This window comes from Egretta garzetta, unplaced genomic scaffold (assembly GCF_000687185.1).
Source record: "Egretta garzetta isolate BGI_Z169 unplaced genomic scaffold, ASM68718v1 scaffold206, whole genome shotgun sequence".
NCBI lineage: Eukaryota > Metazoa > Chordata > Aves > Pelecaniformes > Ardeidae > Egretta > Egretta garzetta.
The window spans coordinates 1,632,109-1,645,517 of NW_009259984.1; the positions used below are offsets into that span (position 1 = coordinate 1,632,109).

Sequence of the window (13,409 nt, forward strand, 5' to 3'; positions counted from 1 at the left end):
GGATGATGGAAGCACACTGGAAGGAAAATATGGTGAATTCTGGTTTGAGTTCAACAGTGGTTCACTTTTCAGTGTGACTAAGTATGAAGGCTTTGAGGACAGACACTACGTTTGTCTCCATTCTAGCAGCCTCAATTTATATCATCAAGGTAGGGATGGGATTGAGGTGGCTTTGAAATGAGATAAGCTTGAAGTTTTTTAGGAGAAATGCTGGCTTTTTTTTTCCCCTTTGGTAGTGCATCATTTGGCCACAACAGCATTAGCCGTGAACTAAACTTCCTAATGCTAAAGAAACAAAAGGTCATGATAAATGTATTTACTTAGTTACAGTTTTGCTCAAACTTTCCTTGGTAACTGTTGGTCTTTAAAGATATTGTGGTCCCGTGGCAAATTAGCTGTACAGTCTGTTCTTTATTATGAAAGTACACACTTCCTACATGTTACTGGTTATTTAATTTAAAAAGGTACAGGTTACTAGTGGCTGCTGTATCTTTCCTGGGTAGTTAATTGTAGCCAGCAGGTGAAGCATTTTAAGTTGACTATGTAGTTTGTATGGCTGGTAACTCCCATATAGTTAAACCTTTTAAGGTTTTCCCCTCAAATGTGTCTGAATCAGTAGTGGTCAAGTTAATGGATTTTCAGTGCAAGGCTTAATTATTGTGTGTTTAGAGGTTAACCTAGCACCTATCATAAAATGTAAAAGGAGAGGTGTATTCCTGTCTCTCCATGTAACCCATAGGAGATTTCTGTTCTTTATTTCAACTTTGCTGTTTTGTTGGGCAAATAAAAAAACCAAACCCTATAGTGACATGGAAGATTTTGGCTAGAAGCTTGGTTTTAACTATTAGATCACCTGTAACTTCCCCTTCACAATTTTTAGTTGTCAGTGTGCATGACTAACTTTGGTAATTAAAATTATTTTAAAGGTATTAACCATGAAAACAATTTTTCTTAACTCTTATTCAGTAACACCTTTGAAGCACGAAGTAGCTCATTCTAAAATCTCTTTACAGGTATGGTAGATGGGGTTGTCCCTTCCTCTGAAGTACGACTGCCCAGCACAATACGTCCCCATTGGTTAGAACCTACTATTTGTTTTTCTGAAGAAGATGGTCTTAGTAGGACTACTTCAGATGGTGTGGGAGTGGATTGTCCAAGTATGCTGACTGTTGCAGTCAAAATCCAATCAGATAAAATAGAGAGCAATACGAAGGTTTGTGTTTTCAAATTTGCACTTTTATAAATTATTTAGGTTATCTCAGTTTATATAGAAGCATCTAGATGTGGCATTATAAGGGTTACAGATGAAGAAAATGTATAATTCTGAGACATTCATCCTCAGTCTGCAATTTTCTGTTAGAATCTTTTGGGTGGATTGTGAAATTTCAGTATTAGAATAATTTACTAATTCTTCCAATGCTTCACTTTGCTGATCACACTGTATTTCTTTACTGAATGCATTTCTTGGCCAGTTGATGTTTTTCTTGGTTTTCTTTGGTTGAATTTTAATCTGGTGCCAAACCAGGCAAGAACAAATACAGAGAGTTAAAAGCTTTCTGCTCAGTTTACTAGCCATGTCATCTAATAGGCAGCCTTTGCTTACCTGTGTGGAATGGCACTGGTAAATGAGTGGTACGTTTTGCTTTGACAGTAGCATTCATTAGCAAGGCTAAAAGATGACCCCTTAACTGGCATAGTGGTGACAAACACTTTAGTAGTTATCTAGAGAAGGAATCTGCAGACCAGCACAACGTCAGAGGGCCTCAGTTGACTCAGATTTGAACAGCACAAGAAAAAACTACATTGGGTGGTGCTCCTGGTAATTCTTGATGAATCCCAGAATGGGTAGGTAGCCTTCCTTCCTACCACCACCACCAAATTGTCATTTCTAAACTATCCTGTTGCAAAAAATATTAGACTGTATTAGCCAGGGTTTCGGTATTAGTTTGAATACTTAATCCTGGCCAGTCCTTTCTTCATTTTTAGACACTTGGGGATTCTAGGAGCAGAGGGATGGACTGTTTCGTAATCTAGGTGTCAAATAGTGACAGGTATTTTATGTAAACTAACTCATGCAACTTTCTTGTGCAGGAATTTCTAGTTGCTGTTGGACTAAGAGGAGCCACCCTTCAGCACAGAGTACTGCCTTCAGGTTTAAGTTGGCATGAACAGGTCAGGTTGCTACAGTTTTCTTAATTACATCTTCAATTTCAGTCTCATTGCTTTAACAGCTGCTTTAAGTGTCAAACTAAACCTTTGTGTGAGGCTGTGTCTTATTACCTTTCTCTGCTCTTCAAAGTATTATTCTTTCTTTCTTGTCTCTCTTTGAGATCATTGGCAGTCTTTAGTCTCGCTCTTAAATTCTTACTTGTGTATTCATTTGCTACAGTTCTCATCATCCTCCTACATCTCTGCCCACAACATGTCAGGGAGGTTCTGGGGGTTTTGGGGATCTTCTTTTGTTTGTTTGTTTGAAGTTCAGATGGAAAAATCTCAGTAGTCCAATGCTATTCAAGTAATTAGCATTAAATAATCCTTGACTTAAAAAAACACCCTCAAACCAAACAAACATGCTACTTCCAGCACTGAAAGCATTTCTGTATTTTCCCCTTCTGCTCACTTCATTCCTCAAGTCCTGATTTCTCCCTTGCCTGTTTCCTGTTTTACATCGTTTCAATAACAGTAACGGAGAATAAGACTTTAGGGAAGTAGTAAGCAGCAGTTTATGTAAACTCTTGTAATGCAAAGTTCTGAATTGGAAGGGTTGTACTGATATGTGTGGATGCAGAGGCGCAGCATAGCAGGCAGGGCTAGAGACGCTTGATCTGGAAGCTGTGTGTAAACACGCATGAGCTAGGACATGCCATTGGCACAGTAGCAGTATAGTTGCATGTACTTATATGTACTTATGCTGTACAGGATTACAGATAGTAAACCCTGACATTCAAGCTTATCCTGCTTATACTCCAGTATGTATGATACGCTTATTTTTACATGCATTTTTATTGTATAAGTGCATGGAGCTGAACTTCGTGCTTTGGACTCTGCTGTGTCATTAATTTCTTTTCAGCATGACATTTGTATGTGTTCACGTAGCCTGCTTTACACCATTGTTGCTTATTTGCTCTCTGAAATTTTGCTCAATTAACATTGCCTGTAATGCACTTGGGAATCTTTTGAAGGGGGAGAAATAAAAAAATTGAGCAAAGAGATAAGTAGAGGAAACGATTAAAAGGCTAGCAGTGTTGGTATGCCGCAGGGTTGGAGTAATTTAAGAACAACTTTCATAGTGTAACGGATTTGAGAGAACTATGACAGATCTTAAAGAGGAAGATAGGAGTTTGGTTTATGCGGCAATACAAGAAAAAGCGGTACATATGATACAAGTGCACATATTTCTAATTCTAAGCATATTTCCCATTCCCCCCCAAAAAAATGAAAAATAACTTGAAGATAACTTTAACAATGTACAGTATTACAAGAAAAGTTGGCTTTTCAGATAGAGAACAATGAAAATACTAACAGTATAATAACAGCTGCAAAGAAAGATGAATGAGACTGTATTTGGGAAATGCTTTAAAAGTGGATTATGAGGTGTTGTACAAGTAGCCACTTAGGTGTCTCTGGATTGGTCTCTTCCATACCTCTGAGGCTGTGGTTTGGATGTTGTATTTTTCGCCCTGCTTACATTCTGTGCTTTTCTGTATTCAGATACTGGGTAAGCACCTTTAAATATCTGAGATCGTTCACTCCATTTTTCTTCTACTAATCATTTTTATTGTCATACCTGTTACAGATTTTTTCTTTTCTAATGTATAATTATTAATTTAACAGCTATTGAAGTATTATAATAATATGTTTGTGATTTTTAGATTTTATATTTTTTGAATATTTCTGATGAGCCTGTTCTGGGATATAATCCTCCAGCTACAATTACAACTTTTCATGTACATCTGTGGAGTTGTGCTCTTGATTACAGGTAAATAAAATGCAAATGTATGTCACTTGGTGGCACTGCAGCTTTATATCTATTGTTTAGGAATGTTTGAGTTTGCATATTGTAAAGAATATTTATTTAGGCTGGTTCAGAAAAAGTACTTAATGGAAATCCCTTAAACTGTAAGCAATTTAAATTAGGGTAAGCACTTGCCTAGCCTGGGAAGATCTACTTAGGTAACCTATAAGACTTTGCACTTCTAAATAAGTACAGGGTATTAATTTTTTTTTGTTCTCCTATTTGTTGCTAGGCCCTTGTTTTTGCCAGTCAGATCTCTACTTACTGTTGAAACTTTCAGCATTTCCAGCAGTGTTGCAGTAGATAAATCCTCTTCTACTCTCAGGTATGACTAAGTCATTGTGAAATATGGAAGCTCCAGTAAGACTCGTAATGCCTGTCTGCTTTTTTGACCTAGGAAGTATTTATGTTGTGTAAGTGATCACGCTGGATTACATCTTTTGAAATATTCTTTGGTCATGTGTAATCCTTCTGTTTTATTAGGTTAGATGCTTTTTTTTTGGATTGCTTTCTTTAACAACTGCATTCTGTGTTTTTAATATGCTTGAAAGATGCCCTGAAATGAAATTGTGTCTATTCTGTTAATTAGTAGCACCTTAAGAATTCTTAAAGATTTGTTATTTGGAGATATTATATTAATTAAGGAAATACTTAGTGATTATTGAACATGTTTTTAAGTTTCTAATAATTTTTCTTGCATCTTTAGTTGAATATTCATTGTTATGCCTGTTCTGATATGAAACATCTGTCAAGTTGTTTGTTTCTATCAATAAAACCTTATAAATGACCTTTGAAACAAATGTGCCTTACTTTATTAAAAAGAAACAAAGTTGAAAAAGGAAATAAGAAGTGTTAATTCTGTATGCCAAAAGTATTACTCTTCATTGTAGGAAGGATCAAGTATATAAATTGGAATGCAAATAGAATATAATTGCAAGTGGCTAATTACCAATGGATTTGGAAATTATGAAAGGTTAATGTGAAGAGTTTGGATTTAAGATATGGTAGATATATTTGTGTGTTTAAATATTTCTTTTTCTATACTGATTTCTTTAGTGGATTGCACAACATTTCTCTGTTTATTTAATTTTTTTTTAATCTTTTAGGATAATTTTAGATGAAGCTGCTTTGCATCTGTCTGACAAGTGCAACACTGTTACGGTGAACCTGCATAGAGGTAAGGGTATTTTAGATGTGGCTAATGATTTGCAGAGCCTAAAGAAACAAAATTATAGGCACATTCAGCATATATAAAGATTATTGAAGAAGAGGTCTGAGGAGATAAGGAGCAGCAAGTTGAATATGAATGAATAATGTAGTGTTGATGAAAATGAGTGCTCTAGTTTGGATTTGTGGACGCAGAGGCATGTCAGAGAACAGCAACTTATAGTCCTTCATTTTCTTGTTACAGTTCCATAATGGGTATTTGAAAAAAGCATATTGTTAAAAATCTGGAGTTGGTACAGAAAGAAATCTTCACAGAAAAGAGATCTCATTTTATGAGATATATATATTATAAATAGTTGAACTTGAAAGGTGTTATATGTCACAGAGTTCTAGGTTCTGAAAATAATGATACCAACTTCTTTGCTCTCATTCATATAGTAACAACCTTTAAGGGCTGAGGAAGTTGAATCAATATTTAACAAATGAATTGGAGAAATAATGAAATCCTGTGCCCACGAATGCGTGTATTTAGCTTATGTAAGAGATATTTAGTGAAGGACAGAGCAAAGATATGCCTGTTTTCCTTAAACAAGGAAGAAGGGAAATAAGTTATTCATGGTACTGAAAGATTAGTACAACGTGAAAAAGTCTTTTCTTTCACTTCAACTAAACAACTGCTAGGATGCTTAGTCACACAACTTCTATGTGCCTCTACTTCTCTAACTCACACAGATGGGATGAGGATAAACATCTTAAAAGCTTACACTGCACACAGATGGTGGCAGTGGGAGTAATACATTGGATTGAAAAGATCTGAGTTCTTGATTTGAGTAGCTGAAACTTGAACTCTGAGAGTAATTCTCATAAAAGAAGGAAATGCAGAGATATAAAAGGTTTTGACAAAAAAGATGCCTTTTTATGTTCATGCTATTTCTAATGGCTTAGTAATAAAAAATACATAGTAAGGATGATGTTTATTATTAAGTCTTAATATTTTTTTTTTTTCTTTTTTTTTTTATTGCTCATTATCTTTCAGATTATGTTCGTGTTATGGATATGGGACTGCTGGAACTAACCATTACAGCAGTAAAGTCTGAAAAATCTGCCTGGCAGATTGTGATTTGAAAATTATTTGTTATACTTACAACCAAGGAAGTTTTTTTCAGTTTGTGTACTATTTTTTAAGTCCTTTTTGACTAGTTAAGTAAATTAATTTAGAAACAGCTGTATATAGATACTATTTTTATGGAACCGTAAGTTGATTTGAAGTGTATTCTTATCTTTTTATTGTTGCTATCTAGACTAAACCACGTTTTGAGCTGCACTGTTCCAGTGATATAATCCATATTCGTACCTGCTCAGATTCATGTGCCGCACTGATGAATCTAATACAGTACATTGCAAGTTACGGTGATTTACATCCGCCCAGTAAGACAGAGATTAAACGTGGAGTTAGCAAGCCAAAAATGAAGGTATAAAACAGGAAAATAATATCAACGTAACTTTATACTTCCTGGTAATGTGTCTTAATTTTGATATCCCCATTCTAGTTTCAAAGAATATGAGATTGCCTCCAAAGAAAATAACAGATTGCATCTACGTTAAAATATATTTGAGAGTAAAATAGTGCCTTTTTTTCTGCTTTGGTCAATACTTAATATTTTAAAATATTTTGTGCTGTTTACCTATTGTGCTTTATTCTTGTCTAAAGAAGGAAATTCCAGGACACATAAGAGCTGTCCAAGTACACTGATGATCTAAATACCCTGAACGGTAATGTTCTACTTTATGAATCGGAGTTTCAGCTCACTTGATTATTTATAAATATAAGGTGTTACTTATTACAGATAAGAGCTGTGTATCAAGCTGTTCTAGCAAAATCTTACTCACAGAATATTGCAGTTGTCTTTAAGATGTAACTATGTATAGTTCCTCTCCTACAGGTAGAGACCTTTAGCCAGCCATCTTCCCACGGTCCAGTCCTTGCTGAATCAGAGCAACAGATTTTACGGGATTTGATGAGTGATGCAATGGAGGAGATTGAGACTCAACAGACTGCTTCTGCCATGAAGCCAGAGTCTAATGGTAAGAATCCTCTAGAGGCGTAAGTACACACAGCCTTTCTGGAAGGAAAGTGGGATTGAAAGTTTTGTGTATGTAGAGATGCTGCAACAAGAATGTGAGGTACCTTTGATGTCTGAAGTCTTCAAGCTATCAAACAGCTTCTTGCTTTTAATAACAATAATGCAGAAGTCATTTAAGATTCCAGCCAAATACGCATTCCCGAGATACTGAAAACAGCAAGGAAGGAATCTCAATTTGTGGAAGTTTGTCAAGATCCCAAATTCTGTAGGAGTATAAGTTAGTATGGGTGTAAGTTTATATGGTTTACTGCAGCATGAAGGAATCGAAGACCTCTATTCTGTGTATGAAGGCAGTCCAGGAAGATGATACAGTTCTGAGTCACAGAAAGAACTTTTAGCTATGAGGAAATCTGTTCATTAACAGATAGAACAAGGTAATTGATTTTATGACAACATTATGGCTTCTGCATCATGTCTGGAGTTAAATCTAGGTTTCAGTTGGCTAAGGGTTCTGTACTGCAAATAAATAATTTCACTGTTTCCATGATGTCTGGTCCCCTTTTTGATGGTAGAAGCAGTCAGTGTAGTACTAAAAATCATTGATGCTGTGGTCTTACTACCAGAATGAGAAACTTGGAGACAGAAATGTTTGGGGGTTTTTTATCTGTGGCGTTTTTTACAAATAGTTTTTCTATATTTTGTCAGTTCATCTCTACTAGTAACTACTTATGATTGTTGTAATCGCTTTCAATTGTACAGTAGATTAATTTTTGGAAATTGTATTTTATTTATAGTAGGAATTGATTCAAGATATAATAAGCAAATTCCCTTGATGTAATTTGAAGTAACAAGTTTTAGTTAACTGTTACGTTATTTTGTTCATATTTTCAAATTTTGTAATGATTTTTCCCCTGAAATGTTTTTTTCTCCACCTTCCTTCAACTCCCAGGAGTTTTGGATGACAGATCTCAAACTCAGGAGCCATCTTGCTCAGACCTCTTCCTGTTTCCAGATGAAAGTGGAAATGTCTCACAAGATCCAAGTCCCACTTACGCTTCATTCACTCATCACCTGATAAATGAGGCCATGGGAGATGTTCCTGCAGAAAGTGATGATTTCTGCATTCTTTTTGCACCCAAAGTTGCTGTTGCTGTAAGAAGTTTTGAGAATTACTAAATAAATGCATATATAAACTGAATTACAGAAAAGCCTGTGTAAGACCTGGACAAATTAGGCTTCATAGTTTTTTGTGATTGCTTAGTGATGCTTTGATCAGTGGGAAGAGTAGCAGAAAAAAAATCTTTCTGTTTGAAAGGACGTCATGCATTGTTACTGTTAGGAATGAATGCAGGTATTTTCAAATATATATGATTTTTCTGTACCTCACCAGTATGTAATTGATTTCTGATGTGAATCTGATGTTCAACTATATTAGTAGGTTTCCTACATATTGGTCATGTGTTATCATTGCCATTTTTACTTACAGTAATGGCACAGTTAGAAAAAAAAGGTTTTAAATAAAATACAGTATTGATCAGAATAGCAGCTTTGCACATCATCTAATCTTTTATTCATTCCTTTCATAGTCTAAGCTTTCAATGCTTTTATGGGCTTAAGATCCTTGTCAAACCTCAGATGAAAGCTTGTGTGGCACTTCACGCCACGCTCTGTCCACTACATTAAAAGATTTAGGAAACTGTACTCAAAACTCTCTGAAAACGCTTGTGGTCACATTTTTCATAGTATCTCTGGATGTATTCCTCTTAATAGACAGAAATAGTTCTGTATCCCTGATGATGAAGCTGTATTTTCCCAGTTACCTTTGAGCTTGTTTGTTTCTAAAAGTGCTAATATGGTAGCCTTGGATCTTCCATAGTTTTTTGTTTGTTTTCAACTCTTGTTTACAGTTTGGATGAGGATTTTTTTTTTTAAAAATAAACTAGAAGCTGAGTAGTAGTTATGTGCTTTCGTATTTAAGTTACTTTATAAGAATAATTCCTAAAACAAGTCTGTGTTGTATAAGCTTTAGAAGATAGTACAGAACAGTTTTTTTTCATAAAACATATCAATAAAGAAAGCAGATTTCACCTTATCAATGCTATATACTTTTTTTTAATTAGGAAAAAGAGGAAGAGCCCGTAATAAAAATAATGGTTGATGATGCAATTATCATAAAGGAAAATCATTTCAGCCAACCTATTAAGAAAACAGATACGAGCAAAGCTCCCCTTCATTTTCCTGTTCCACTGGTACGCTATGTTGTAAAGGAAATCTCTCTTATTTGGCATCTTTATGGAGGAAGGGATTTTGGGACTGCACCACCAACATCTCCAGCTAAAAGTTTCACGTAAGTGTTTGATGTAATTCTGTAGGTTAGAGCATTTAAAAATACTTAATTTTCCTTTGATTTGAGGTTAATCTCACTATTCAATCTCAAGTCTCCCTTGCTTGCTTCTTCGCTCTCTCCTCACAAGGAATCTATCATAGAATGGTTTGGGTCGGAAGGGACCTTAAAGATCATCTAGAATCATCTTCTTCAGTTCCGCTCTCTACACCAGACCATATTTTTCCTGTGTCTTAACCTGGACTGGCTGGGTTTGGTTTTGGTGGTTTTTTGGGGTTGGAGGGATAGGTTTGCTTTTAAGGGTCATAGTGAAGTTAAATTTTCTTAGAGATTGGGGCTTAAGGAGCATAAGAGACTCTTGCTATGGCACCTGGAGTCTGGTTTTCAGGGTGTCATGTAAGCCAAAGAGTAATTCATGTTACCACAGCCAAAATTAAGGAAATGTTTTATGAATGTTAAATTGGTGGGAAGCATACACCTAGCCTTCTGCTTAAGTATGCATTACTTGAACAATAAAAGTATTTGGTGAACAGTAACAATTTTTTTTGTTTTTTTTTTTTCTAGTATTTTTCTCTTGTAACCATTAAAGTACTAGTAAATTCTATTGAGTGAAACACACACGCTTTTAGAGTTATATTAACAGTGAGATTGCGTTAAGTTTAATCTGTGAAAGTGTATTTTTCTTTCTCATTTCCTCAGAAGTCCCCATAGTTCTCCTTCTCATACACCAACAAGGCATGGACGGAGTACAGCATGTGGGGGAAGAGGACGAAACCCAGACTTCCTAATGGAAATACAGTTAAGCAAGGTGAATAACAGAAATAGCTTCAGCCATGACTGTCTCTGTGTGAATATCTTTACACATTATATCTGTTTAATAATAGCTTTCCATTGGAATTCAGTAGGATTTCTTCCATTTGTATCTACATCTAAGCAATCACTTTGAAGGTGATGAATTTAGAATTTAACAAAAAAATGTATTTGTTCTTCTAGCACAGTACTGTTTACTTGCTATATAAACATGTTTCTAAAGATGAAGGATATTTATTATAATATTCTTGAAGTTTTTGTTTGTTATAACCTCATTTTACAACTGCTGTTCTGTTTTTTTTGTCTTCAGTTCTACTCTGAATCGATACACCTATTATGAAATTAAATGTTCTAGCAAAATAGCCATGGTGTTGATATGTTGAGACACTCAGTGTATCAGTTGATGATAACTGGATGTTAAATAACATCCAGTCATATTACAGTATCATTCCTGTATTTCCCCTAACATATTTAACATCCTTCAGGTGTAAGTGTCTTACTTTTTAAGCCTGTGCTTAGCTCTAACATAGAAACTAGATGCTTGTTTCTGGCACTGTGAAGAATATCGGCAAGGAGTTAACCAAATCTCATGCTAAATGGATCAATAACAACAATTTTTAAAAATAAGGTTTTCCAAAACATTTCTCTAAATGTGAAAGGTACTACAAGAAGCTAAATGCCTTTTATAGTCTACATGTGTGTCTAGAGCTTAAAATGTACCCCTTCAAACTTGCCAGAAATGTTTGATACTTCTTTTAGCATTTTCTAGAAAAAATATGACATTGCAATAAAAAAGGAAAAAGGGAATCATTTAGTATTCCGTGTGGAAAACTTCGTATGTAGAAGTATAGCAATCTCTCTTAACTTCAGGTATTTAATGAATTGGTGTTAGTACTGAGGCATAAAGTCTTTTTTTGTCCCCCCTACTTGTACTCCTAACTTGGTACAAGGCTTAATAATAATAAAATGTTTAAACAAGAAATTAAGGAGAAAGGAAGAGTGTCAAAAATGTAAGGTTTTTGAGCAGTGTTTATGATAAACATCTACTTTTTCTCTTCAACACTTAAAATGTTCATTATCACATGTATCTTGAGTACAGGGCACTAAATAGTGTTTCTTAACATCTCAGTATCTGGCCAGTAGAGGCCACTGTTCTGCTTGCTATGTGTGCTCTGCTTCACTGCATTGCAGGCAAGGATGCTGTGGGGGTTATTGAGAATTTAAGAAAGATAATGGATTAGAATTTGTGTGGACTAAAGTGAGTAAAGAAAAAGGAAAGTGAGACTGGAAGAAGCTACTTGAGATGTCTATTGGTATGGAAGAAACCTTACTTTCCAAAGTGTAGAAGGTACAGGACTGAAGAACTGCAAGATTGCCCAGCACAGGCTTCAGCGTGCTGTAAGAAAGATGTCAGAATTGAGAGGAAAAAGAAGAGTTGATATTAAAACAAAAAGCAAAACTTGTCCTTTGTCTTACACTGACTCTTTGTTTTGGGTCAAATTTGCGTCCTAAAATATGAACATGTACACAACTAGTAATTGAAAGATTTCTACTCCTAGATGTGCAAGAATCTGAGTAGTTTTCAGAAATCCTAATATTACTCCTGTAAATTTAAAACAGGAGACAGCTCTTGAAGTTCTTATGTATGGTTTGGGGGGGTTTTTTGTGTTGTTTTTTTGTTGGTTTTTTTTTTTTTTTTAAGTAATATTCTATTGTTAAAAGGTTGGTTTTCACTGAAGCTGATTATGCTCGTTTTCTTTCCTTTTTAAAAGGTGAAATTCCAGCATGAGGTGTACCCTCCAGGTGGTGCAGAAGGTGAATCCAGTCTGTTGGAGCAGCCAGTGTCACGACAGGTTTTTATTGTTCAAGACCTGGAGATTAGAGATCGCTTAGCTACATCACAGATGAATAAATTTCTTTATCTCTACTGCAGTAAGGAGATGCCCAGAAAAGCTCATTCAAACATGGTACGGTTGTGGAATATGTTAATTCATTATAATTACAGTGGTTAGACTATCACTGTGGAGGTTGTATGCATTTCTTCATTTTGCAGAAGGAACATGAAGTCATGGAATACTGAAATAATATAACTTGGTAGTTATTTGCTTGACTCCCTGTGGATATTAAAACTAATTAAAAAGTCAGTTTGAATATTAGTGTATCAGGTATTAATGCGTTTAAGATTCTGTCAGTTTAAAAAAAGTAGATGTGCAGGACTACTTTGATAGCTTTCAGATTTTGGTTTTGAACAAACATCTTTTTGTATGAGTATGTTTAGACTTCACACATGCAGAGTTGTAGTTTTATGATATAATGTAGCCTTACTGATTGTATAAAGGATTTATGAATCTGTTTTTTGGGGAATTTATTATAATTTTCTTTTTTGTAACATCCATATTTATTCAACACTAGTTTTATAATTGGTAAGTGGAATCAGATTAGTACAGAGGTTTTGCAGTAAATGTTTTTCCTAGCTAGTGTTTTGAGATTTAACAATTGTGAATGTTACTACTTTTATTTATCTTGTTGCTTTTTCTCAGTTAACAGTTAAAGCATTACATGTCCGTCCAGAGTCTGGCAGATCCCCGCAGGAACGCTGTTTACGTGTTTCACTAATGCCTCAATATTGACCAGGTTGGTTGTGCCAATGAAAAAAATATAAAATACATTTTTATTTATTTAATGATATTGGGGCTTCTTTACCAGATACATGTAACCATCATGCGTGTTTTATGTGGTTGTTTTCTCGGTTTGATACCAAGAACAGAAGTGGGAGAAATTGTTTTTTTTTCTTTAGCAAGCATTTGTGGAAAATATTTTTGTATTTATTCAAGAAACAGTTGGGGGTTTTTTCTACACCAGTGAGGAAGTTACATATGTTTGTGCATTCAGATTTAAAGTGCAGTTATTACTCTGTTGAGGCATTTCTTGCTTAATTTGTCATCTGCAGAATGATGTAGGGTTTTTTTTCAGGAGCACAATTAAGAGT

The 13,409-nt window shown here is 35.0% G+C and overlaps 1 protein-coding gene across 1 annotated transcript in view; it reads left to right on the forward strand.

Annotated features, from left to right (window-relative positions):
- ATG2B (autophagy related 2B) overlaps window positions 1–13,409 on the forward strand; it is a 48,146-nt gene that overhangs the window by 24,876 nt on the left and 9,861 nt on the right. Inside the window, 15 exon segments of the mRNA XM_035896023.1 lie at window positions 1–149; window positions 1,014–1,213; window positions 2,092–2,172; window positions 3,873–3,979; window positions 4,248–4,340; window positions 5,122–5,192; window positions 6,219–6,298; window positions 6,484–6,654; window positions 7,126–7,267; window positions 8,216–8,418; window positions 9,387–9,613; window positions 10,310–10,418; window positions 12,193–12,387; window positions 12,961–13,040; window positions 13,042–13,054. The exon segment at window positions 1–149 is cut by the window's left edge and continues 2 nt beyond it. Coding sequence (XP_035751916.1) covers window positions 1–149; window positions 1,014–1,213; window positions 2,092–2,172; window positions 3,873–3,979; window positions 4,248–4,340; window positions 5,122–5,192; window positions 6,219–6,298; window positions 6,484–6,654; window positions 7,126–7,267; window positions 8,216–8,418; window positions 9,387–9,613; window positions 10,310–10,418; window positions 12,193–12,387; window positions 12,961–13,040; window positions 13,042–13,054 — 1,921 coding nt within the window.